The 27,716-nt window shown below is 42.8% G+C and overlaps 1 protein-coding gene across 1 annotated transcript in view; it reads right to left on the reverse strand.

The window, feature by feature from the left end:
- Positions 1–3,533: 3,533 nt before the first annotated feature.
- nrcama (neuronal cell adhesion molecule a) overlaps positions 3,534–27,716 on the reverse strand; it is a gene marked incomplete at both ends in the record, with an annotated part of 69,210 nt that continues 45,027 nt past the window's right edge. The window contains 9 exons of the mRNA XM_084331118.1: positions 3,534–3,768; positions 8,457–8,468; positions 11,957–12,035; positions 14,621–14,752; positions 16,269–16,424; positions 16,662–16,787; positions 18,743–18,814; positions 24,008–24,184; positions 26,043–26,165. Of these exons, the coding sequence (XP_084187244.1) occupies positions 3,534–3,768; positions 8,457–8,468; positions 11,957–12,035; positions 14,621–14,752; positions 16,269–16,424; positions 16,662–16,787; positions 18,743–18,814; positions 24,008–24,184; positions 26,043–26,165 (1,112 nt within the window). The remainder of the gene's footprint in view (positions 3,769–8,456; positions 8,469–11,956; positions 12,036–14,620; positions 14,753–16,268; positions 16,425–16,661; positions 16,788–18,742; positions 18,815–24,007; positions 24,185–26,042; positions 26,166–27,716) is intronic.

The following is a 27,716-nucleotide window of genomic DNA, read 5'->3' on the forward strand; positions in this document are numbered from 1 at the left end:
TTGTAGACTGTTATCCATGGAAATTAAAAGCAATAGGATACTTGACACACGCTTATCACACAAACATGCATGTGCTGCACACATAAACACACACGTGCACACACACACACACACACACGCACACGCACACGCACACACACCTCATTCAGTCATATAAAACCCACTGAGTGCACTGTGTACACACACCAAAAAGTTCTGTTGCGCTTTGAATTACAGCAAAAAACATTGTGACAACGTACGTACACGTATAATAAGGTTAATGCATAAACCTAATAGTCACCGGCACATACACCATTTGCATTTTTTTCCAATGAAACAAGCAAACATTTTCTTTTCATTCATAATGAATGAGGTAAAAACAACGACTTGTTTCTACATTCAGTAGCATTCCGAACGTTTACTCCGACGACAACCGCTTAATTTCAGCCTTTTTGCAAGTGCTACCAGGAAGTCGCGCTCTTAAATCGGCTATAGACCGGTTAGTTAGGACCGGTCCCACTTCTATTTGGCAGTTACCCCCAGTGAGTAGCTTGGCAGTAGTTTGGCGCTGCTCTAGTTGTCGGCAGCCGCTCCTTCGCACCGCAAACGTGTAAAAAATATGAGGACACGATGAGGACAGGGGAGATGAAGCCACGAGAGACGAGCGATGACGTCTCAAGATGAGGCATTTTTGTAAATCTCTTCGGGGATGTTACAATCTCAGTCACACATACACGACCGCGGGGTAGAGGCTATATGAAGTCGACGAGTGCACACAGGTAGATGCTTTAAAAATGATCTTCAACAATATCGGAACAACGTCACGTTTTAGGATAAAGGGCCGTAAGCTAATGTGTCCTTGTAAATGATTTGTAAAAGAAACTAAAGAAGAAGAAAAAAATGCGTATTGGACGCGTACTGGTCTGCGAGTCTTCATGTAGCCTTTACGTTTTGTCAGGGGATGAAAGCGGGATGGTCATCTCTACACGTTGTCCTCTAGGAGGATTCAGTCGGTCAGGTTGTCGTATCTCACGTGTCATACATAGTACGCGTCGCCTCCAATAAATTATTATATGCTCTAGTCTAGTGTTTGCTGGAGGCAAAACGTACGGATGCCGTTAAAGAGACTTCAAAGGGACAACTCAGATGTTTTTTCGGACATTAAGTTATATGAAATACTTGCCAGTAGTGTAGTGGATGCAAAGCTATTATAAGCTTATACTTACCGAATCTCGCAGTCAGACTTCTGGCTGTGTTCAGAGAGGCAGCAAATGGCAGAAACAGGGGGTTGAAACCAAAAGGTTTTAATCCATACTAAAAATCATCGTCCTCCAGCATTCTGAAACGGGCAGCGTTACCTGTGACACGGTTCCAGCGAGTAAGCAGTCTTACACCAACCTTTTTCCAAGAAGTGATTGCAGAATTCCAAGTGCTGAAGGACGGTGATTCTGTGTTAGAAACAGGTAACCATGTTGCCTGCATGTTGTGGTGTGGATTATTATTAAAACCTTTTGGTTTTCAAGACTCCATTTGCTTTCGGTTAGCTCGAACCCCCGCCCAGAATTCCAACCACGGGACTTGGTAAGTAAGCTAAATAACTTTGCATCCACTACACTACTGGCAAGTATTTCATACAACTTAATGTCCAAAAATACAAGCTATCCCTTTAACCGCTGCCTTGAGACTAGGAATGCCCTGCCTATGAAGGAGAGGGTGGGGGCTGGGGGAGTTGGGTGAGGTGGGCTGGGGGAGTTGGGTGAACCTTGAATGGATCTGGAACGCTGTTCTTGACAAAGGCACTAGAAACCGTGCTGAAACGTTCTCAGACGTCGCCACCTCCTGGATCATCTGGAAACTACAACGCGTACACTTTTAACCCTCTTCTCTCTCCCTCGCCCACTTTTACTCTCTCTCTCTATTTCTGTTCAGCACACAAGGCAGAAGTGTGGAAATGCTGTCCATGTTGGGTAACAAGTAACGTTGGCTGGATGTTCTGGAGGCGACTGAAAAGAGTTTGACCGCTAAGATGCCACAGATCGTCCGAGATTAAAGTCCCGGAAAAGGAAAAAAAGCTCAATTCCAAAAAAACGAGACATCCACTATCAAAACTTCACTATACCTTTACTTCTCGATTGCTGCTGGCATGAGTAAGTGAAACGCCCTCACTATGAAACATAATCAAAGTCAGTAGCTAAATATCTAAAAACCTTCAGGGGAAAAAATGGAACAGGATGCGTGTGATTTGCATCTCTAAAACACAGAGAGGTACATATTATGTCACTATTGATTTCCAAAATGTACTGTATAGCTTTATCGGAATGAAACTCCAAACTAAATGATAAGTTTGGAACAATCTGGTCTCCCTTTTTGTAGTTTGGTTTGTGTGAAGAGTAACAGAAAGCATGTATCTGCTATACATCAGTACGCGTGAGTTCGGGCTGGTAGGTGTGGTGAGAAGCGACCGATAGTTAGCCGGTGAGTTAGTCAGTGAGCTAAGAAGTATTTAAACACATCCCCCGATCTCCAGAAGTCAATGTTTATATATAATATATATATATAAACAGCTCGTCTATCTTGCAAAAGAGACATAATAACGCTAGCTTCTAGTCACATTGCGTCTCACCAATGTGGGGGGGGGGGGGACAAGAAAATCTATTTTGTAACAAAATTCTCATCAACACCGGTTGTAGTTCTGTATTGTAAAAAAAAGGAAAAGTGTGGTTAATAACTCATGAGTCATTCCATGCAATATATTGTGATGCCGGTGGGGATGATGGAGTACACTGATGTACACGTTGATGTCGGGACTGAACCGTGGCTCGTGTTTATGTTGAGAAAATATAGAATCTGACACGTCACGTTTATGTACGTTTGCAAAAGAGATCAAAGGGTGCTGCTAACGCGAGCACACTCACGCACACGCACACACACACACACACACACACACGCACACACACACACACACACACACACACACACACACACACACACAAGCACATGGTCTCTCCGTCTCTTCGAGGAGGAGCAGCCTGATTGGTCTCCTCCCGCTACATTCCTCCTGCTTTTCCATATTGCTCTCTCCTCTCTCCTCCTCCTCCACGTCTCTCTCTTTCTCTGAAAGTCTTTACATCCCTGGCTTTCCAGCTCTTCTTCAAATGGGGGGGGGGGTCACGTTAAGTGTTTGTTGGGTGTGTGTGTGTGTGTGTGTGTGATGACAAGAGGAGGTCACAGTGTGATGGGGGGGGGTTGATGGATGTGTGGGGTGGTGGGGGAGGGGGGCTGGAGGCGGGGCAGCGTGTGTAGGAGACGACGAGAGCAACGGTGACAACAACCGCCATGGCCGCCGTGTGTGCGTAACCATGGTAACCGTCACCGACCGCCACTCTGCGTCACGACGATGGCAACTGTCACCGCGGTTACAGTTACAGTTACAGTTGCAGAGGCGACAGACGTGCGTCCGTAACGAGAAACAGTTGGATGTGGCGTCCGGAGGGGGGGGGGGGGGGGGGGGGGTGCGTTGCCTTGTTGTGGGACCCCCACCCCGGGGGGGGGGGTTAGACGAAGGAGTTCATGGCGTTGACGGGCGACGGCGCCTCCGAGCTCTCGTTGCCCTCGTGCGCGTCCTTCCCCGTCTTGCCGCTGTACTGGCCGATGAAGGAGCCGTCCTCGTTGAACTGCCCGTCGCCGCCCTCGCCGTAGTCCACCAGGCTGTCGTCGCTCTCGTCGCGCCGCGCCGTCCCATTGGACGGCGTCCGGCTGCCCTTCAGCGGCTTGTGGTCCTCCGTGTCACTGCGGGGGGGTGGGGGGGGGGGGGGGGGGGGGGAGAGGCGGGGGAGAACATGTGTTTAGAGGGAGAGCGTGGGAAGAGGCCAGTAAAGACGCCGGACTGAAAACCGCCAACCTGTCGTTCAGCGCACACAGGCTTCTGAGGCTGATGTTCTAACAACGTGCCGTTCAATCCTTCAGCGTACAGTCTGTTGCAAAACTGAGTCAGTCAATGTCCCGGATGGATCTACATCAGGGGTCTCAAACTCGCGGCCCGCGGGCCAATTGCGGCCCGCTGGATGATATTTTGCGGCCCCCCAGATGATTTCCAAAATTTTAAAAAGAAAATTTACCAAAAAAAGTATTTTTTATTATTATAATTTTTTTGCAGTCATGTCATCACAAACACTGGCATTTAAAGGGTACAAATAAAACAATTCCTGCACCAGAATGCATGCAATGAAGTCTTTGTAACACAATATCTCCTGGTGGGGGACCCCTGCTTAAAAAGTGGCCTGACTGGGGCTATATTTTGCACTATATTTCCTGGCCTGAATGATTTCCCCAGTCTGGCCCTGGTTAAAAGCCTCCAATGCTTATTAGTGTGTGTGCGTTTGAACGTTTGCATGTTTCAACCATACATTTCCATAAAAAAAAAAAAAAAATACTTGAAACCCTTTTTGTGTGGAATATTTTATGCGGCCCAGCCTCACCCAGACTCTACCTCCAGCGGCCCCCAGGTAAATTGAGTTTGAGACCCCTGATCTACATGCATAGAAGGGGGAGGGGCATTGAGAATCTATCCAAAATGCACAACGTCGTCATCAACCTCGACTGTCGAAGATGAAAAAAACGACACAACTACTAACTAACGTAGTAACAACTACCGTCTATCTCCTACAACCACTAACTAACGTAGTAACAACTACCATCTATCTCCTACAACCACTAACTAACGTAGTAACAACTACCGTCTATCTCCTACAACTACTAACTAACGTAGTAACAACTACCGTCTATCTCCTACAACCACTAACTAACGTAGTAACAACTACCTTCTATCTCCTACAACCACTAACTAACGTAGTAACAACTACCGTTCATCTCCTACAACTACTAACTAACGTAGTAACAACTACCTTCTATCTCCTACAACCACTAACTAACGTAGTAACAACTACCTTCTATCTCCTACAACCACTAACTAACGTAGTAACAACTACCGTCTATCTCCTACAACCACTAACTAACGTAGTAACAACTACCTTCTATCTACTACAACTACTAACTAACGTAGTAACAACTACCATCTATCTCCTACAACTACTAACTAACGTAGTAACAACTACCGTTCATCTCCTACAACCACTAACTAACGTAGTAACAACTACCGTCTATCTCCTACAACTACTAACTAACGTAGTAACAACTACCGTTCATCTCCTACAACCACTAACTAACGTAGTAACAACTACCGTTCATCTCCTACAACCACTAACTAACGTAGTAACAACTACCGTCTATCTCCTACAACTACTAACTAACGTAGTAACAACTACCGTTTATCTCCTACAACCACTAACTAACGTAGTAACAACTACCGTCTATCTCCTACAACTACTAACTAACGTAGTAACAACTACCGTTTATCTCCTACAACCACTAACTAACGTAGTAACAACTACCTTCTATCTCCTACAACCACTAACTAACGTAGTAACAACTACCGTTTATCTCCTACAACCACTAACTAACGTAGTAACAACTACCTTCATCTCCTACAACCACTAACTAACGTAGTAACAACTACCGTTTATCTCCTACAACTACTAACTAACGTAGTAACAATTACTGTCTATCTCCTACAACTACTAACTAACGTAGTAACAACTACCTTCATCTCCTACAACCACTAACTAACGTAGTAACAACTACCGTTTATCTCCTACAACTACTAACTAACGTAGTAACAACTACCGTTTATCTCCTACAACTACTAACTAACGTAGTAACAATTACTGTCTATCTCCTACAACTACTAACTAACGTAGTAACAACTACCTTCTATCTCCTACAACCACTAACTAACGTAGTAACAACTACCGTTCATCTCCTACAACCACTAACTAATGTAGTAACAACTACCGTTCATCTCCTACAACCACTAACTAATAGTTAGCTCTTTGGAGGAACAACCTTACATGGAACATGGCATACCGTATCCATGCTATACGCAAGCTCCCAAACCAAGTTAATCTAGCACAAATTACGATTCAGTTGAATGTTAAAAGTGATCTATTATATGTTTCTAATGTTAAAAAAAAGAAAAAGAAAAAGAAAGGTAGTAAACACAATGCAGGTAGTAAATGGACGATTTTAGTAGCGGTAAATGTTGTCATCATTGTTATAGTGATGGCTATTAGACGGTCAGCAGTAATAGAATGGAGGGTATCAGGTGATGTGCTTTTCACCAGTGCGTCTCTCGTCTTTAGTTAGGGTTCAGGAGACGAGCACACAGCACACACAGACCTATGGAGTATTAGAGCTGCCCTCCACTAAAGCAAGTCTTAGTCAACCAACAGTCCTCATCGATGAATCCATTTAATCGAAAAATAACTGTGGTAGTTGTCGGAACTGTTAAAAGTTGCGTTCCCCACATTATCGTCCTTGTTTTGCAAATGGATGCAATCGTGCAGAGGATTAATCTCTTTAAGTTTACTGTGTAGTGGGTGCTATGGACATAATTCACCATTAGATTGTTTTGATGTATTGATGGGGCACTGTCACTTTAATGAGGTTGGTTTTGGGGGTTGGGCTTAGAGAAGACGCGCTGGTGGAATGTCATTCATAAAATGTTTTGGTGACGAGGAGCTGTCAGAGTTTAGCACGGCATAGATCTGACAGCTGTCACTTGTGCTAAGAAGATAATAAATGACACACTACTTGGTGTTGTCGTAAGATAGAAATTGTGCGTCTCTCCTTTCCGACGATTTCTACAACTGCTTATTAAAGACATTTGGACAACGTACTAGTGTGATGCAAGAGAGGTGTGCTCATCATTTCAACTAATTTAGCAGGAAAAAGGAACATAAAAGAAAAATAAATTGAGTGAAAATGAAAACGTCCTGATCGACTACATTCTCCTACACAGATAGTTGGATGACGTTCCACTGTTAAATATTTCTGCCCAAAGAAGACGTAAACTACACGGTGCTTCCTATACTACCTTTTCAAACAGGAAGTAAACTACACGGTGCTTCCTATAGATAGACCACCGCAACACTTCCGGGGATTCTGAAATCGGGGAGGAGATAGCGGGGGGAGCATATGAATAAATGTGGATGAGAGCCTTGATGCAAGTGGTTGCAGCTACGGCTGTGGGGGTGCTAGAGACATGATCGAATAGACTTTTATGCGCCTGAATCTCCTGAACACGGCGCGACCCATTCCTAATCGATCAGAACTAAATCGGCCAAGCTTAAGTCCCTTTTTCAGCACCTACTCCCCATACGCATGTGCAGATTGTCAACGGAGTCTGGACGACGCGAGACGACGCACGAATGAATGTGGACTGTTCCAACAGAAGGGGGAGCCTCTGTGTTAGTGTGAGCGGCTATAGACCACTGCACTTAAATATAAACATTAGTCTACCTGGAGACTCAATGAGGTAATTGTAGATGTCGCCATAAGACGCGTCTGGCCATTGAGTGGGATAATTTTTTCATTATCCTGTTCGGCTGAAAGGACACTGGCCACCGAAGCTCCCCCTCTGATGGAACAGTCCACATTCATTCGCGTGTCGTCTCGCGCCGGTCAGACTCCGTTGACAATCTGCGCATGTGTATGGGGAGTAGGTGCAGGAAAAGGGACTTGATCTCGGCCGATTTAGTTCTGATCGATTAGGAATGGATTGAGAGACATGGATCATGTCTCCAGCACCCCCACAGCCGTAGCTGCAACCACTTACATCACGGCTCTCATCCACATTCATTAATTTGCTCCCCCCGCTATCTCCTCCCCGATTTCAATGTAACGCGGAAGTGCAGTGGTCTATACTACCTTTTCAAACAGGAAGTAAACTAAACAGTGCTACCTATACTACAGTACCTTTTCCATAACTTATATTATATTATTGTTCCCAACATATTTTTCTTTTATAAATAAGAACCAACAATTTTGGAAAAAGTACAATTTAATTATAATTAAATGTCAAGGCGTCTTGTCACTTAAATTCACTGTGTCCATTAAATGCACTGTGTCCATGGAAACTACGACGAACGCAGCCATAAAGGTATGGTTTCCTTTACTTTTACTACACAACTACATAACTCATAAATGTTCAGGCAAGCTTAATTGTCGGTTATTATTAGTGATACTCTGTATACACCCAATTCAAAGTTATAGTTATACAAGTTAAAAGTTAAAGTTATAAGTTATAGGTTATAAGTTACAAGTTATAAGTTATACATCCAATTAAGTCGCACTTTCTTTCAAACCGATTTGGTACAGATTTGGTCTCTCTTGGGGCAGAGGTGTTTAGCAGGCTGTGACGTACAGGCGTAGAGACAGCTCTGCGTAGGAGTGTGGATGGACTAAGACGACTGTATAGTTGACTACTGATTAAGAGGGGACAGTCTACTCTAGGCAGAGCAGGGGGGGGGGGGTTATAGGTTGTGTAGTATTGCATGCTGGTCTAGCACATCCCAGCTTACCTTTCCATGGATCTGTACCCCCCCAAAACAGATAAAAAGCAATTGATGAAACACTCGGCTTGGTTCAATTATCTTTCATTTCAACAAACTTTTTTTTAACAAGTTGATTTGATTCAAAAACCTTTAAATAAAAAATATCTTGCTATATAATGACGTTCTCATCATACCCAGTCAAGAAAGGAAAGATTGAGAACGATTAGTTCTCTTCTTAGTTTTGATTCAATTGAAAGTGAATTGACCCCAATGCAGAAACACACCCAGAATCCTATTGACCTGATTCACACGGCGGCCATTTTGCTCTGGAATCCCAACCTGAGCATGGCATACTGTATAGGAGCGAAATGGTTGCCGTATGAATATGGTCAATTCTGCCCTTTTAGACATCTAAAGCACATTTAGCACACAACAATACGGCTCAATTACTGGACAACACACACATCAAGCAGCCAAAATAAGGACACCTGTAGTTTTAGCAAGACAACCATATATATAATGATCTCACGAGAGCCAGTGTTCACATGCATACAGTACAGCAAGTGACAAACACGTGAAAACAAGATGGAGATACAGTATATATACATATAAGTCTACACAGTGCAATACTAAATACTTTTTTTTCTCCTTTAAAAAAAATGCTTTCCTCTCGAAAAACAATAATTGATTAATGAATTTATTATTTAAAAAAATATGCAGATCCACAATGAATGTGCGACTGAATGTACATGTTGCGTGCATGTATCCCCTCCCTACTTCCCATTTTCCCACATGGAACGCACCTGACTGGATAATTGACATGCTGGTGCTCTAGTGCAACATCTAATGGCTGAATGCTATCTGAAGCACCTTTAATGTGAACAGAGCGCATCTGTGTTGATTAGCGGTTCCCAAACTTTTTTGGCCGTGCACCCCCTGTCACCTCCCGACCTAGCTGACGCACCCCCCAATGGGTTTCTTTCTGTTAGAAAAAATGGTTGCTGGTCTCCGTGCACATATTTAATTTTAATTGTATCTCTTCCCACGGCGACTATGGATAGGGAATTTCTTTATTTAATTAAAATGTTCACGACAACATGGATGCAACACTGCCAGCATGTTTAATATCCATAATACTAAAGGTTTTTTATGAAATGTTATTGTAAAAAAATTATTTTTATTTTTTTTACCACCATTAGCCTTTTCATGTCACGCACCACCTAGAGGGCACCACAGTTTGGGAACCACAAGATCAGTGTTGTGGTCAGTTGGTCGTTTTAAGGGTCACCTGAAGAGACGATTGCGTTTGTCTTGCCTCTGGGGAACAACGTTTGGGAACGTTTGTCCTTGGTGGTCCACAACAGTACCATCACAACACCACAAGGTGGTGCTAAAGTTAAAATCATAATAATTGTGATTCCTATTTCAGTTGGTCCTATCTCACAGTGCTGCAGAGACCTCACGCCCCACCTTAACCTTAACCTCATTAGATCTCACGCTCCACCTTAACCTCATTAGACCTCACGCCCCACCTTAACCTTAACCTCATTAGACCTCACGCCCACCTTAACCTCATTAGACCTCACGCCCCACCTTAACCTTAACCTCATTAGATCTCACGCTCCACCTTAACCTCATTAGACCTCACGCCCCACCTTAACCTTAACCTCATTAGATCTCACGCTCCACCTTAACCTCATTAGACCTCACGCCCCACCTTAACCTTAACCTCATTAGATCTCACGCTCCACCTTAACCTCATTAGATCTCACGCCCCACCTTAACCTCATTAGATCTCACGCTCCACCTTAACCTCATTAGATCTCACGCTCCACCTTAACCTCATTAGATCTCACGCCCCACCTTAACCTCATTAGATCTCACGCCCCACCTTAACCTCATTAGATCTCACGCTCCACCTTAACCTCATTAGATCTCACGCCCCACCTTAACCTCATTAGATCTCACGCTCCACCTTAACCTCGTTAGATCTCACGCCCCACCTTAACCTCATTAGACCTCACGCCCCACCTTAACCTCATTAGATCTCACGCTCCACCTTAACCTCATTAGATCTCACGCCCCACCTTAACCTCATTAGATCTCACGCCCCACCTTAACCTCATTAGACCTCACGCCCCACCTTAACCTCATTAGATCTCACGCCGCACCTTAACCTCATTAGACCTCACGCCCCACCTTAACCTCATTAGATCTCACGCCCCACCTTAACCTCATTAGACCTCACGCTCCACCTTAACCTCATTAGATCTCACGCCCACCTTAACCTCATTAGATCTCACGCCCACCTTAACCTCATTAGATCTCACGCCCCACCTTAACCTCATTAGATCTCACGCCCCACCTTAACCTCGTTAGATCTCACGCTCCACCTTAACCTCATTAGATCTCACGCTCCACCTTAACCTCATTAGATCTCACGCTCCACCTTAACCTCATTAGATCTCACGCTCCACCTTAACCTCATTAGATCTCACGCCCCACCTTAACCTCATTAGATCTCACGCTCCACCTTAACCTCATTAGATCTCACGCTCCACCTTAACCTCATTAGATCTCACGCCCCACCTTAACCTTAACCTCGTTAGATCTCACGCCCCACCTTAACCTCATTAGATCTCACGCTCCACCTTAACCTCATTAGATCTCACGCTCCACCTTAACCTCATTAGATCTCACGCTCCACCTTAACCTCATTAGATCTCACGCTCCACCTTAACCTCATTAGATCTCACGCTCCACCTTAACCTCATTAGATCTCACGCCCCACCTTAACCTCATTAGATCTCACGCCCCACCTTAACCTCATTAGATCTCACGCTCCACCTTAACCTCATTAGATCTCACGCTCCACCTTAACCTCATTAGATCTCACGCCCCACCTTAACCTCATTAGATCTCACGCCCCACCTTAACCTCGTTAGATCTCACGCCCCACCTTAACCTCATTAGATCTCACGCTCCACCTTAACCTCGTTAGATCTCACGCTCCACCTTAACCTCATTAGACCTCACGCTCCACCTTAACCTCATTAGATCTCACGCCCCACCTTAACCTCGTTAGACCTCACGCTCCACCTTAACCTCATTAGATCTCACGCCCCACCTTAACCTCGTTAGATCTCACGCCCCACCTTAACCTCATTAGATCTCACGCTCCACCTTAACCTCATTAGACCTCACGCCCCACCTTAACCTCATTAGATCTCACGCTCCACCTCAACCTCATTAGATCTCACGCTCCACCTTAACCTCATTAGACCTCACGCTCCACCTTAACCACCCATCAGACGCCGCGCTACAAGATGTGGTACATGAGATACTGAATTTTTAACAATCCGGTAACACATGCTACACATCTGTTTTTGTGTCCCAATGGCCAAAACACTAGTGCACGTTCCTGTTGGAAGGACTGAATGCCCCTAGGGCCTAGTACAGTATATGTCAAACAACATAGACTTCAACATGAACCGTGCCTTAAAGGACATTGGTCTCTAGGCTCTCACCTGTATTCTCCAAACGTCCCATCATCCTCTTTCATGGGCTGGACCTCTGGGTCTTGGTGAGCGTCTTCTTTCTCTTTCACTGTGGGAGGAACACCAAGCTGTCAGTGCAGGCAGTGTTTTCATGTGTGTGTGTAGGTGTGTGTGTGTGTGTGTGTGTGTGTGTGTGTGTGTGTGTGTGTGTGTGTGTGTGTGTGTGTGTGTGTGTGTGTGTGTGTGTGTGTGTGTGTGTGTGTGTGTGTGTGTGTGTGTGTGTGTGTGTGTGTGTGTGTGTGTGTGTGTGTGTGTGTGTGTGTGTGTGTGTGTGTGTGTGTGTGTGTTGTGCAGGCAGTGTTTTCATGTGTGTGTGTGTGTTGTGCAGGCAGTGTTTTCGTGTGTGTGTGTGTGTGTGTGTGTGTGTGTGTGTGTGTGTGTGTGTGTGTGTGTGTGTGTGTGTGTGTGTGTGTGTGTGTGTGTGTGTGTTGTGTTTTGGGCTGTTAGTCAACTCAAGGTCAAATTCAAACCATACAGTAAGTGGATTTTCTTCAAACTTCAAATACTGTAAAAAGGTCTGCTGTCCTATACGACGACCTCAGCTGTTCCTGTTTCACTTTTGAATTGATCTCAAACCCCACCCTCCGTTCTTGATCCTCCAATCACAACTGTTGCTTCCACTGATCTATTCAGAGAGTTGGAAAACGTTCCACTGACACTTTTTTTTCTCAAACAACTAACCAGTGCTACCTTTACACGTATTATTGAAAAAAGTTTAATAATTTACACAATACATTTTTTGTGTGTGTGTATACATATATGTGAGTGTATATTCATGTGTGTATAATGTGTGTGTGTGTGTGTGTGTGTATGTATACATATTATGTGAGTGTATGTGCATGTGTGTGTATACAGTGGCGGCCGGCCGATAGGGGGCGCTGGGGCGCCGCCCCCCCTGATTGAGAGAGAGAAGAAGAACTTGTGTTTTTTATTTTAGATATTTTGAAGTCCTAAAAATAAACTAAACATGTTTAAAATTAATAATAATTACTATTAAAATGCACAATAACGTTAATATAGTATATAAATCATTGTTTTTTGCATGCTATTCTTTCTCCCCCCTCGTTTGTGACTGACGTCACTCTCAGAAATCGACCTACCTCCAAACCTGGGCGCTTGGCTTAACGCACACTGACTCGGCGTCACTGCGCGCAAGCGGCCAATGTAAATGAATCAAGGAAATAAATTTAGCCTATCAAGGGTCATAAATATGATGTCTGGGGGCGCGGCTTTCTAGCGCTCAAACAAAGCAAGCAGTCACGCACTCTGTGCACCACTCTGTGTGTTCACTCGTCACCAGTCCTCAAACAGACAAGACTTGCCTCGAGGAGTGTTTTCATTTTCAATTTCTAGCTAGCTACCATGGATAATTCTGTTAAATCCATCAAAGCAACACCATTTGAAAGACGGACACTGTCGTTTTCTAGCTGATTCGGTAAGAAGTGCTGGCTAACAAGGAGCTATATGGCTAGCTGGATGCAGTCATGTAAATGCCGTATTTTCTGTTACTGGAGTAAAGGACATGAAACACTTTATTTTATTTTTTTAAAGTGGATTAAGGCTTGTGGACAGCTCTCGCCCCCTCCAACTCTTCTGATGGTAAGTGAGTCATATGTTTAATTTGCAAGCCAGCCTTGGCTCTTTTAACAATATGCAAATTTTTTGGTATAGCGCCCCCCCCCCCCCTGGAGAAGAATTCACCAGCCGCCACTGTGTGTATATGTGTTTGCGTGTGTGTATACAGTACATAATGATTGTATATGCATGTAAATGTGTGTGTGTGTGTGTGTGTGTGTGACAGAGTGGGTCTGTCACTGACGCCGGGGCAGCACGCACGCACACATACACACAACATTTCACTCATTGCATACATTCATACATAATCAAACATGCATACATATCCATTAATCTAAGCATACATGCATTTATACATACATCCATATGTCCATTCATACATATATTTATTTATTGTGTTGTGTATATGTATTTATTTATTGGGTTGTGTATATGTATTTATTTATTGGGGTATGAGGGTATTTGTATTGGAGGTTGTTTTTATATAATATGTGTAGGAAACTGCAATCCATTTGATGTGTAGCACCTGTTTAGTCTTGTGTTAATTAATTATGTGTGGCACCTGTGGAGGGGGAGGAGTGCAGGTGTCATGAGGGCTGCGTGCCCAAGGTTCTGGGTCCTTGCCCTGCACCAGTTACACTGTAGGTGACTGAGGGAAGTGCCGTATGTGTCTGTTAGTCTGTTTGTCTCTGTGGTGGTGCTTCACCAGATAACGGTTGCAAAGTGGGTAACTAGGGAAGCGCCACCCAGTAAGTGTTTTGTCTATCAGATGCCGTTATTGTGGAACGCATCTGCAAGACTGCAGAGGTAGGGTATAGTTTAGTTATTTATTTAGATTAAGTCATTTGTTTATGTAATGTCACCTCTGCAATTGGAAGGCTGGGAAATAAAAACAACACCAAGACCATTTTTTTCGACTACGCCATCGTTTGTGTGACTTTGGAGGGGAGAGGAGAAGGACCCCGTCACAGTGTGTATATGTGTGTGTGTGTACATGTGAGTGTATATGCATGGGTGTGTGTGTGTGTGTGTGTGTGTGTGTGTATTTATGTGTGTTACCTGGATATTTCCCTCCCTTGTTCCTTTTGATGAAGCAGACTATTAGGAGGACCAGGATGAGCAGAGCGATGGCACACATCAGACCTATAAACCAGCCCTGGGTGGCGATATCTACCTGCCTGCTAGCTACAGCTAGAGAGAGAGAGAGAGAGAGAGAGAGAGAGAGAAGAGAGAGAGAGAGAGGGCACAGACAAACAGAGAGATGAAACAAAAAGGTCAGTCAAGGTGTAATTCAGAATTATTGCAGCGATGGATTCCTTTTTCTTTGATCATCGAGGATCGAGGGTGAAAAGAAAAAAGAAAAAGTGCGGCTAAGATGAATGGAATCTGTAAAGACCACAAAAGAAACTCCTGTTGGGACGTTACATGGGAGGGAGAAATGGGGTTAGCATGCAATGGGTCCCTGAGTATACTGTACAAAACACAACAGCACACGGTCGCTGGAACTCATAATAATGGATTCATGCATTGGACCTAGAATGTTTTGATGATCTGAAATTGATATGTAACTAGTCTGTGTTTCTAAGTGATAACAGATGATTGTGTTTACATGCGCTCAGCATTCAGAATAACAGTTTGTATCCTCAGTTTAGGTCTTATTCAGGATAAACTGTATGTATAAACATTTTCCATATCATATCATTTTATACACATATCGGTTTTAATTGATTATACTTTTATGTTTTGCATTTCTTTTGTATATGTATTGTATTTCTATGCATTTATTATGTATGTATACTTGACGTTATTGTAAATGAGGGCTTGCCCTCAATGAATTCTCAAGTTGAAATAAAGATTGAATAAAATGGAAAATTAACGCATGCAGATGTAACCAACAGTGGATGGGATAAGTATATATATATACACATGCATACTGCACATGTCTAGTATACGTATAAGTATATCAGGTCTTATCAATATATCTCAGGTACTTCTTAATCTGGTTTCCCAGTAATCAGGATAAGAGGTTATTGTAAACATAGTATGCTCACGTGCCACCTCAAACTCACAATCCCGCATATTAACAAATTATCGACACGCATCACATGTAAACACAGTAATGGCATCACGCTTGATTGCCGACAACACCAACGCATTTGAGGCTGAGACGATAATACCATTTGGAAGAATCGATAAATCGGGTCAAAATTATCGATAATTATCTTATTTTTTATTATTATTATTATTTCTTTTTATATATATTAACGCATAATTGGTAGTGTTACCTGAAAATTGGTAGTTTCGCCCTCCAACTTCCTGATCGCTACTGGCAGCGCGCTCAGTACGACTCGCTGTCGTGGGTCAACTACAGCATCGCAACAACTACAGTGAGTGCTCATGACACATAACACATAACATAACAATAATTTTAACTTTTAATTTTTAATTGAACATAAAAAATAAAAATAAAAATGTTGTTTACACATGCAAACAAATCTACTTATAAGTATAAGTGACGCCACTTATCGATTTCACGCAGTTATCGATAATTATCGATAAAACCGGAAAGTGGTCTCAGCCTTAAACGCATTACATTCAAATTCTGAACGTCGAAGTTCATATGATGATGGGGGGGTGGGAGGATGACACAGGCAAAAAAAAAGGACTACAAGGACCCATCTAGCGCTGGAGGCATGCCACGCCTCACCTGGCACCATGACCAACACCTCCTCCGTGCTGTGGCCGGTGGCGTCGGCCTGGTCCCTAGCTACCACACGCACCCTATAGGACGTCCCGGGCTTCAAGCCCTTTATCATGTACGAGTGAGAGCCGTTCACAAGCTCCCTGCTCCACTCTTCTTTACCTGGACAGAAGGGCGGTCGGTGGAGGCAGAGGAAGGAGTATTAAGAGGGAGCGGCTGTTGATTAATGATGTATTATTATCAACACTGGGTTTGTAGACACATAAACTGTCTGGGCAAGGTTTCAAAGTGCCTCAAATTTAACGTTAGGTTATTCGTTATTTCATAATTATTAATCCAGTGTTTTACATCACTGGTCGAATCGATTCAACGAGCAAAAATACAAAAGCCATGTCTTACTGTTTTCTACAATATATTCCACAAACACATTCTTGTGGTGTCCAGAGTAGTATTCCCAAGTGACCACCACTCCGTCCTCGGTGACGGACGTGTTTACCGTCCCGAACGCCGGGCCTTGGGGGTGCACTGAACCACGGGGAACAAACAACAACACACAGCGGGTGAACTACAGCCACACCTCACATGAGTCAAAAGTCAAAGCATTAGCTTTTAAAAAACCTTAACTTCATTTCGCCAAAAAACGTATTCAAATATAAGTAAGATCATTTGCTTTATTTGAAGGGGTTTTCATAACACTGTCATAAACATGACATAACTCGAGAACTACTAGGAATGTCTGACTAACCCTTTCACTGCCACACGACAGAAGGTTAACCCTTTACTATCACACAAACGACGGCGATGCTCCATCATTAGCATCATTAGCTCCGCATCCGCGGCGCTAATGATGCTAATGATGGAGCATCGCCGTCGGTTGTGTGATAGTAAAGGGCTAACCTTCTGTATTGTCACAGTGAAAGGGTTAACCGGCTGTCGTGTGGCAGTGAAAAAGTTAACCACCAAAACCTGCACGGACTACAACGTATGATGTATATCGTGCCAGTTAGGGCACCTCGTGTATACTGCACCCTGTGTATACTGTTTACTCTTACTCTTACTCATACTATATATTCAGATGTATTGTAACATATAATATAACCGATAGGTCATACAGAACCTCATTAATTGTATTGTTTATACTGTTTTCCCCCCTCAGATCTATTGCCTATACTGTAGTTATGTCTTTCTACTATTACCCTGCTGTCCATACCTGTACCTACCCTCCTCCATGCTGCTATGATGACGCCCCCATATTCCTTTAGGGGATCAATAAAGGAATATCTAATTTAATCTTTATCTTAACCTCTGACATAGATGTTAAAGACTGTTTAGTTAAGTATGTCACTTTCGATGCAAAGTTGACAATGTTCTGGATGTCTTTGTTGTGACAACTTGACACTTAGCAACAACAAACGTTTACATTCACGAATATCTATGTCAGGTGTGTCATGTTTATGACAGTGTTATGTCAGAGTTACGAACACCCCTTCAAATGAAGCGTTACTGAAAATAGTACATGTTTTAAGTCAGTATGCTTTATCGGCAGAGTCTAATGCTTCACTGGAGCTATAACATATCAATAACGACTGATATATAATATTCAAATATGAGATGCCATTTTGTTTTACGCTTGTGCCATTGTATCAAAATGAAAAGACTAGGGGCTAGATCCACAAATAATGGATTGCACGGAGCAAGTTGCACCCTTACTTACAATTCATTATTCATTGAAAATGAGGGACCCTGATGTAAACAAGACGAAAGTCTCTCTCTGGTCTGCATCCCCTTAACAATTGTGTGTATTGAGCCGTACTGTATTGTACCCATTCTGCAACCTGTTAATACAGTTTTCATTCAATCAATCACCGTGCAGATCGATCGATTGAATGAAAATGTTATTAACAAAAAAGCTGCAAATAACCGGAAGCAAATGTTTTCTATCCAATATAGCCTACTTCCTCTTCTCATATTTTTATATTCAGATCTAATTTCATTGCCTATATTTATGTATTTCTACTATTACCCTGCCCATACCTGTACCGCCCCTCCCCCCTCCTCCGTGCTGCCATGACGCCCAGAATTTACCCAAGAAGGGGATCAATAAAGGAATATCTTTTTATATTATCTTAACAATTAGAATGTATAGGAATATTAGAAGGTTCCTGATATTCAAATGTCTACAAATGAACTAACTCGTGGAAATAATTTGTTCCTCCACTGAAGAACTGCATTTTTTTTTTTTTTGCAGATATTGACAGAGATGATACAAAATCAAGAACAATGTTTCCTCGTTGACAATAGAGCTGAAAAGTGAGATACATTTTGAAGCACAAGAACATAGAGCAGCGTAGTGTCGGACAGAGTCTGATACACACTGTAGGTGAGTTAGATACAGTTCATAGTTAAGAGAGTTGAGGAAGTAAGTGGTGGTTGGAGGGGGGGGGGGGGGGGGGTGGACGTACACAGGGGGATGTTTGTACCCTTGTGAAACGAGGGACGTGGAGACGGAGAGACGGGGGAGGTTGGGGGGCGGGGGGGCTCTGTGGGGGGGCCTGAAAGAACACGGAGAAGAGTGAGACAACAACAGCAACAAACGATACACAACAGAGCCATCGATTAATTAAGAGAGAAAACGTGCTATCGGCATGCCAAGCGGAGTAATGCAACGTTTTACGACACTTTTCCACAATACTGTAGTGTAGGATGGGTATTACTTAGCTCCAGCTGAGTCATAGCTTATTAACCCTTTCACTGCCACACGGCAGAAGGTTAACCCTTCCGTCGGTTGTGTGACAGTAAAGGGCTAACCTTCTGTATTGTCACAGTGAAAGGGTTAACCGGCTGTATTGTGGCAGTGAAAGGGTTAATAATGAAGCACTAGACATTACTTTGAAGGCCCAATCCAGAATTGATTTGGGGCAAATGAATGTTAGGTATATTTCAAATGAATACCTTTGAAGAGTTTGTCTTATACACACAGAAAATAAGCCACGTTATAATTTAACGTAAAATACAGGTTTATTTTACTGTGACATTTTACGGATAGTACAAACGTAAATATAAAAAAAAAACGTCAAAATATTATATAAATATTAGAACTTTTGACGTTCGCGCTGAGCTGCCGAAAACAGTTTTTGACATCTTTACTGTTTTCAGTCCAAAAGAATCAAAAGATAATAATATAAAGCCAGCGGTGGGGGCATCAGTAGCTCAGCAGGGGGCGCCATACTCCTTTTCTAGAGTGGGCCTTTAACACTAGCACAGCCGACAAGGGGGTCACATGACCCCTAGGCATTTTCAATAAATGTATCCTCGTCACTCGGTCGAGCTCCAGCTCTGTCACTCAATGACTTTTCCTAAAAGTACCCGTTTTACCTGGCACGGTTTCTGAAATTTCAAAATTACTTCAGGAAAATGTCATTAGAATGTTATTCCACATATATATGGAATATATATGTGGAAAGTCACAGCACTTTGCGAGCGTCTAGCGCAGGGGTGGCCAACCCGTGGCTCGCGAGCCGCATGTGGCTCTTTGCCCGTCAATGTGTGGCTCTTCCATCCAATTTTTTTTTTAAATTTATAATATTTTTTTTTGTTATTATTTAGAAATGTAAAAAAAATATTTGTCACTCAAACCTGTGGTAAACCTCATATTTTTATATTAAGAGGTAATTATATAGTTTACACTGTTTATTTTTCTCATATTTCTCATATAAGCTCATCTGACCCGTTCCTGGCGGGAATTAGTGACATTTTCTCCATGGCTGTGCTAGTGTTAAAGAGAGTAATGTGTTAGTTGTTACATAACCAGGCCTGTGGGGACGGGACGGGACGGACGGGCACCAAAGCGTGCACTATTTCAGGCACGAGGACCGTACAGGAGAGAGCATCATGCACAAGACCTTATAAGCATGTTTATTAGACGTGAAGAAAAGAACAGGCAGAAGGAAACACAGCAATGCTAACTGCAGACATCTAAGTGGTGCAGAAAGGTGCTATATTATATTATTATATATTGTAGGACGTGGAGCCAAAAGTGACCGTTCTGAAAGAATAGGACACAAGCTGGGCGACATGCAGATGAGGCAGCAACATTGGTTTAAGTTCCTTTATACCATGGTCTGGGTGAACAGTCTTCTCAGATTGGCCGGCAGGTGTGTGTGTTCAAACCGCTTAATGCACCATAGCAACATTAAAACCCTTTCACTGCCACACGACAGAAGGTTAACCCTTTCACTGCCACACGACAGAAGGTTAACCCTTTACTATCACACAACCGACATCACACAATGCTCCATCATTAGCATCATTAGCTCCGCAATGATGCTAATGATGGAGCATCGCCGTCGGTTGTGTGATAGTAAAGGGTTAACCTTCTGTCGTGTGGCAGTGAAAGGGTTAACCGGCTGTCGTGTGGCAGTGAAAGGGTTAAAGACACACAGCTGCTTACTCGCGATCAACCGCAGCCAAGCACAGCCGACTTGACAACTCAACTTGATAAAACGAATTGACCGGGAAGAAAAAAAACACACCAATGGTTGATTTGAACATTTCTTAAAATTTGGAGAAATGTGACAATTTTGAAAGAAGGGGACGCAGTAGGGAGGGAGAAGAAATAGAGAAGAAAAGAAAGAGACTAAGGGAGTCATGACAATGGTAAGCTCTTGCTTCGTAACCTTTCCATTTTGAGTGCAAAACCGTTGTTGGCAAATGGTGACCATGGTATAAGCGGGATCAACTTGTAGCTGTGTGTTAAACAGTTTTATAACCCTTTCACTACCACACTACAGAATGTTAACCTTTCACTACCACACTACAGACGGTCTATAGTGTGGCAGTGAAAGGGTTAACCCTTTGTCGTGTGGCAGTGAATGGGTTAACCTTCCGTGTTGTCGCAGTGAAAGGGTTAACCCTTTGGTAGTGAAAGGGTTCAGGCAAATCACCTCATCCACACCTGCTCGTTGATTATCCCTGTATACATATTACAGTTCAATCATTCAAACTGAAAAGCTTTTCGGTCAGCTAACCTAGTGAAAGTATAGGAAGGCACATGCAGAGCGCTGACAGTCATACTTCATGGAATGTTTTGTCTGGTGGCTATGGGCATTGCAAAAAAATGAAAAAGCTTAGCTATTGATTTTCTTTTTGTCTTGTACTCAGACTTGTGATGCTTGTTCCAAGATGTACAAAGTCAAATGATCTCACGGCTCTAATAGATGACGTTGGAATCAAACATTTACATTTTACGATAGTGTAACTTTAACTTTCATTTAGATACGTGAAACTGCTTTTAAAGCAACGTTCTTGTTCCAAGAATTAGATTATTAGATCATCGATGTTCATAGTACAGTAAACACAATCAAATGTCTTTATACCTCCAAAATTATCTGCCAGTGCAGTACGATAATTTATCTTAAAATATCTTGAAATAAGATGCATACGTCTTAGTATAAGAAGAAAAAAGAGACTCTTGCTAATCTTGTCATCCTTCATGGTGGGGCTCGTATCTGATGTCTGGCATAACATGCAGATGTGCCTCCGCTAAACAGACTTGCTTTACCTTTGCCCGTTTCTACTGCGGGCTGCTGAATAAGGGCTTCAGACAGAAGAGGAGAAGGAGAGAGGAAGAGAGAGATAGAGGTCGAGTGTAAGAGGTCGATGAAAGATCAACGTCAGGGTCCACAGTCTTGTGTTACTTCTTGGCAGCGTGGTGCCAAAGTTCATCCCTCGCCACAAGTCGGATGCATTTTTATCATACCAGACAAAAAAGGATCACGTCATGCAAATAGAAATTCAATTACATTGTATCCTTTAAGAAAGAGTGAACTCGGCAAGATGAACTGACAAAAATAAAGTTTCCCGTCCGAGTTTGTTCACAACGAGGAAACTATCGTGAGAAATGTAATTCCAGAGAATACAAACAAACAAGGAAATACAATTTCACCAGCAGCGTACAATTCAAGGCAAGGTTGATGACAGTTTAACAAGAAGACTGCCAAGTATTCCAAAACCAAAACCACCGACATGGAATATATACTTTCTTGTTTTTTAATTGTTAGGAGTGAGAGAGGAATGGTAATAGTTTTCTCCCCTTTCCTTCCTTTGATTCACCTATTGTATGGGCTGGTTTTCATTGAGTTCATAGAGAAATATTATGGGTTAAGCTGATTGATAAATGTGTCAACAATCAAGTTCAGCTGGTGTGCCCAGACGGGGGGGGGGGGGGGGGAGCTTGTGGCACACATTGGTGACCCTCTTTGCCCGTGAGACAGAAATCAACTTATATAGTGAACTAGGGATGCTGCACAATCCGACTTTTTCAGTCCCGATACCGATACCTGGGCTTTGGGTATCGGCCGATACCAGTGGTGCGTTATTAAAATCATCGGGGGTTGCACGCACCACGTGCATGCGCGCTCCCGGCGCGTGCGCGCGCTCCCGCGAATGCGCATTTAATGTCCCCTCGCTTGAGCGCAGACTGGAGACAGTGCCTGATTGCCTCTACGAATGGAATGTAACACATGTCTTCACAACAAGTTGGGTGTGAATGTATCTGAGAGCGTATTTAACACACCTGACGACCGGCGCTATTGATATGCAAATAGAGAGTACTTATCATGGGGTGGCACGGAGTGCAACCCCGTCCCATGAAGAACGCATGCCTGGCCGATACCGAGTAGCGATCCGATACCCATTGTTCAATTAATAAACGAACTGGGAGACTGGGATCATTCTGCACGGCAACATCAGGCTTGGCTTAAAACATTACTTTCCTAACTTAATGAAACAAAATGTAACAAATTAACACATAGATATAAATGGTCTGAATTGTTATTTATTATTTTATTTATTACTAGGGATGTCCGATATTATCGGGCGATATCGGCATTAAAATGTGATATCGGAAAATATCAGTATCGGTTTTCAAAAAAATATATATATTCTTTTTTACATTTCTATAACCTTTATTTACCCAGGCAAGCAAGTAAGAACAAATTCTGATTTGATTTATTGTCAAAAGTATGCATAATGTTGTGTTAATTCCACAACAAGAGATATGTAATGTTAATTACCTGAAATTATTCAATTTTTGGGCGGGAAACCCTGCATATATCGGTATCGGTTGATATCGGTATCGGAAATTAAGAGTTGGACAATATCGGTATATCGGTATCGGTAAAAAAGCCAATATCGAGCATCCCTATTTATTACTATATTATATTATTATAAAAAATTAAAACATATATATATATTTTTCCCCCCCGATACCCGATCCAGCTATTTTAGTCATATCGGCGCCGATGTCCGATATCAATATGGGATCGGTGCATCCCTATAGTGAACACCCCATGGTTTATTTAGAGGAACAGTGTTTGTTTCATCACCAGACCAACCAAAACAAACTTGACCATCAGACTGACCGCGGCCGAGTTGTGCCGACGCCCACCAGGCCTGTGATCTTGTGTACTGACTTTGTAAAGCTAACCCCTCCTGTTATTTCTTATTTTCTTTTGAAAACCAGACCCTTTATTACATTTCCTCGTCTTTTCCCTCAATACTACACATCAGGTTATGAACTTGGATAACGTAATTAACAAACCCCCTAAACTGCTAAAATTCCTAACGTTCAAATTCTCCAAATATTAACACTCCCTTTTTAATAAACTATGGAGGTACATCAAAACAAAATCCGAAACAGTCATATTGTGTGTGTGTGTTGTGTTGTGGTGTTATGCAGGACTCACTGGTGTCCATGATGGTGACGGCCTCCTCCACGATGCTCGGCCCCGAGCCCTTGATGGTCTTGGCGGTGAAGTAGAACTTGTAGCGCGTGCTGACCTTGAGGTTCTCCAGCGTGATGGACGTCTCGTTGGCCGGGAACATCATCACCTCGACGGGACCCAACTCACTGGTGTTGTTGACTGGGGGGGGGGGGGGGGGGGGGGGGGGGGGGCGAGTGGGGGCGGGGTGCGAGAGGCGGGGAGTGATGACGTGAGGGAAAGGGGTGAGCGAAAAGAGAAGTGACGGTGTTGAAAGTAAGGGAGGAAAGAAAGAAGTGGATGAAAGAGAGAGAGAGATATTAGTCAAGAGAGGGAGAATATTGGAGAGATGCGTGAGAATCAAATCGAACAACACGTACTTTGTGATGTACAGTATACAGTACAGTATATACCAGTGGTTTTCATCGCGGGGTCCAGGGAGGTCCCCAGCTAAATCATGAATCGTGAAAAGAATCATGAATTATGATTTCATTCAACAGACGTTAGCAGCACAGTGAGGGAATGTATCAGGATGACTTTTCTGACCAAAGCTTTCGCCCTCTCCACTGTTACCTCACCTCACCACTAGGGTGTGCTGCAGAGACGTCCTCGTCTGTATCTGTGTATCTGTTCAACCAACAAATGTATCTGTATTCGGATTCGGAAATGAGTGTGGTTTATAGCAGATTTCTTTGTTGTTGCAATTATTAGATTATAATACAAGATGGGAACAGATTAACAAAGGAAGTCACGTTAAATGTATTTTCTAACCAAATATTAATTGGAAATGCTATTTAATAATTAATTATGAATATATATTTATACCTCCTCATACTATACCTGTCATCTTGTTCTCTCTCTCTCTCTCTCTCTCTCTCTCTCTCTCTCTCTCTCTCTCTCTCTCTCTCTCTCTCTCTCTCTCTCTCTCTCTCTCTCTCTCTCTCTCTCTCTCTCTCTCTCTCTCTCTCTCTCTCTCTCTCTCTCTCTCTCTCTCTCTTTATTCTTAACTAAATTAAGTTTTATGAACTGTCTGAAGTTGCCCCCCCCCCCCCTTTAACTGGGGGACATTGAACAATCAGAAACTGAAACAAATAATTTACAACAGTATTACATAACAGTAATAGTATACCTTAATTCACTTTTTTATTATTATAATTTTTCTATATACTCTTGTATGCAGCCTGTAGATGATTACGAGCCATATTTAGCCACTTTTAGTGCTATTTAGCACCCTTTGTGTTAAGAGCTTTGCACACAGCCCACCTTCCCTCCTCTGCTGCATCAATGGAGCTCATAACATAATTTTGTGTATTTTCCCAAATAATAATATTAATATCTGTGTAATAAAAATATTTCTGCCCATCTCAATATCTGTGCTTTCCCAAATTCATATTTGGATTTGGACTCATCCCTACTCACCACCTACAGTACATCAAATCAATCAATCAATCAATCAATCAATCAATCAATCAATCAATCAATCAATCAATCAATCAATCAATCAATCAATCAATCACTGGGTATTTTGCACATGTCCGCCTGACGCCTGAATTCTTTAACTAACGGATTTCCAGTTCCGCGTTCGCGTTCTGCGCTCTGATTGGCCACTGACGTTTCTGGTCGCGCCAATCGTGTGACGGCAAGTTCTGCCACCGATTAAGTTTAGGCACTCTTTCGAAGTTGGTTAGAGTTTGTCTTAGAGCAGGGCGATAGAACACCAGCCCTGATTCCAAACTCTAACCTTAACCAACTTCGAAAGAGTCGCCTAAGCTTAACCAGTGATAAACTAGGCGTTAGGTAGTTTGCTGCTGTTCGAGGCAGAAATGGGCAAATACACAGGCGTCACGCGATTGGGCGCACATGTCACATGACCAGAAACGTCAGTGGCCAATCAGATCGCACCAGAAACGTCAGTGGCCAATCAGATCGCAGAACGCGAATGCGGAAGCATAAATTCGTTAGGATAAGAATAGACGCCCCCCTGACAACCCCCCCCCCCAGTTCCTCTCTGTAGGCCTACCTGGTTGGTATTTGAGTGTGTAGCCAGTGAGGCGTCCATTGTTGTTGACCGGGGGGGCCCAGAACAGTGTGAGCGAGTCCACAGTCAGGTCCTTGACCCTCAGGTAGGAGGGAGGTCCCGGCACTGGGAGACACACGACACAACAGAACACAATATGAACCATGGATCAAATACAGCCTGATCTTGTTCATGAGGAATATATATATCTCAAGAGAACCTATCTGTTTGTATTCACAGCTAACATGTACACATGATCGACATAAGTATAATACTATAGGCATGCTTGTAGAGAAACGTTCACACTGCTACTACCAAAAACCAATGCAGCAAAGAAAACTGTGTTATATAGAGCCATGTCATATTGGAATAAACTGCCAGTACATCTTACTCAGATAACCAGTAAGATACGTTTTAAAAATAATTTGAAAAGAGCATTGAGAGAAAAAGAAATTAGTTTACATTAAAGAAAAACACAGATACTGTAGTTTACACTGTAAAGATATGACTGTCTGAGAGTTTAATCCCTTTTATTGTATTTTCTGTGATCTGATACTCTGTTTGTGTACTGTAATGCTATTTGGAAATATTTTTATATTTTTATATGTAGGAATATTGGAATATATTTTTAAATGTATGCTACTATAATGTTATGTATGTATGTATGTACTGTTTTTGTTGTGTGTGGACCCCAGGAAGACTAGTTGTTGCTGCGGTGATGACTAATGGGGATCCGTAATAAAGATAAAGATAAAGATAATACTGTGCAGTATATACATTGCATGTAGTACATACAGTATAATACAAAAAAAATACATGTATTCAAAGAAAAACACAGGTAGAACACAATGGAAAAGAATGTGATTGTATTCAATGCACTAAAATTAATATTGCTGTTGCAGAATGTTACCCTGAACATGGGTGTTTTGTAAATCTCCAGAGCAGCATTTAGCATTAGTTCATAAGACATAGATTGAAAAATCAGTAAGTGATGGCTTATTTAGAAGGTATGAAACTGTACTTTCATATCATGTAAAAATAAATTAAGTCCCTAAACTCTGTGCCTGGTCACAATTTTTGTTAAGGGTTTATTGTAATAAATGGTAGGATCCGTTCTTCGGATGAGACGCTAAACCGAGGTCCTGACTGAATCTCGTCGTTAAAGAACTCAGGACGCATATCGTAAAGAGTATAGGGGGTTCCCCCGACGTTCCTGGCCAAATTCACAATCAGGTCTCTGACATCAAGGCCACCTAATCATCCCTCTTCCCCTTAATTGGCTGATATCAATCCCTGTCTCCTGAGCCGTTCAGCCATTGTGTGTAGTGTGATGTGTGCCTGGTGCCAGTGTATGGTAGTCAGTGTGTAGTGTGATGTGTGCCTGGTGCCAGTGTATGGTAGTCAGTGTGTAGTGTGATGTGTGCCTGGTGCCAGTGTATGGTAGTCAGTGTGTAGTGTGATGTGTGCCTGGTGCCAGTGTATGGTAGTCAGTGTGTAGTGTGATGTGTGCCTGGTGCCAGTGTATGGTAGTCAGTGTGTAGTGTGATGTGTGCCTGGTGCCAGTGTATGGTAGTCAGTGTGTAGTGTGATGTGTGCCTGGTGCCAGTGTATGGTAGTCATTGTGTAGTGTGATGTGTGCCTGGTGCCAGTGTATGGTGGTCATTGTGTAGTGTGATG

This window comes from Notolepis coatsorum, assembly GCF_963971535.1.
Source record: "Notolepis coatsorum genome assembly, chromosome: 15".
Taxonomy (NCBI): domain Eukaryota; kingdom Metazoa; phylum Chordata; class Actinopteri; order Aulopiformes; family Paralepididae; genus Notolepis; species Notolepis coatsorum.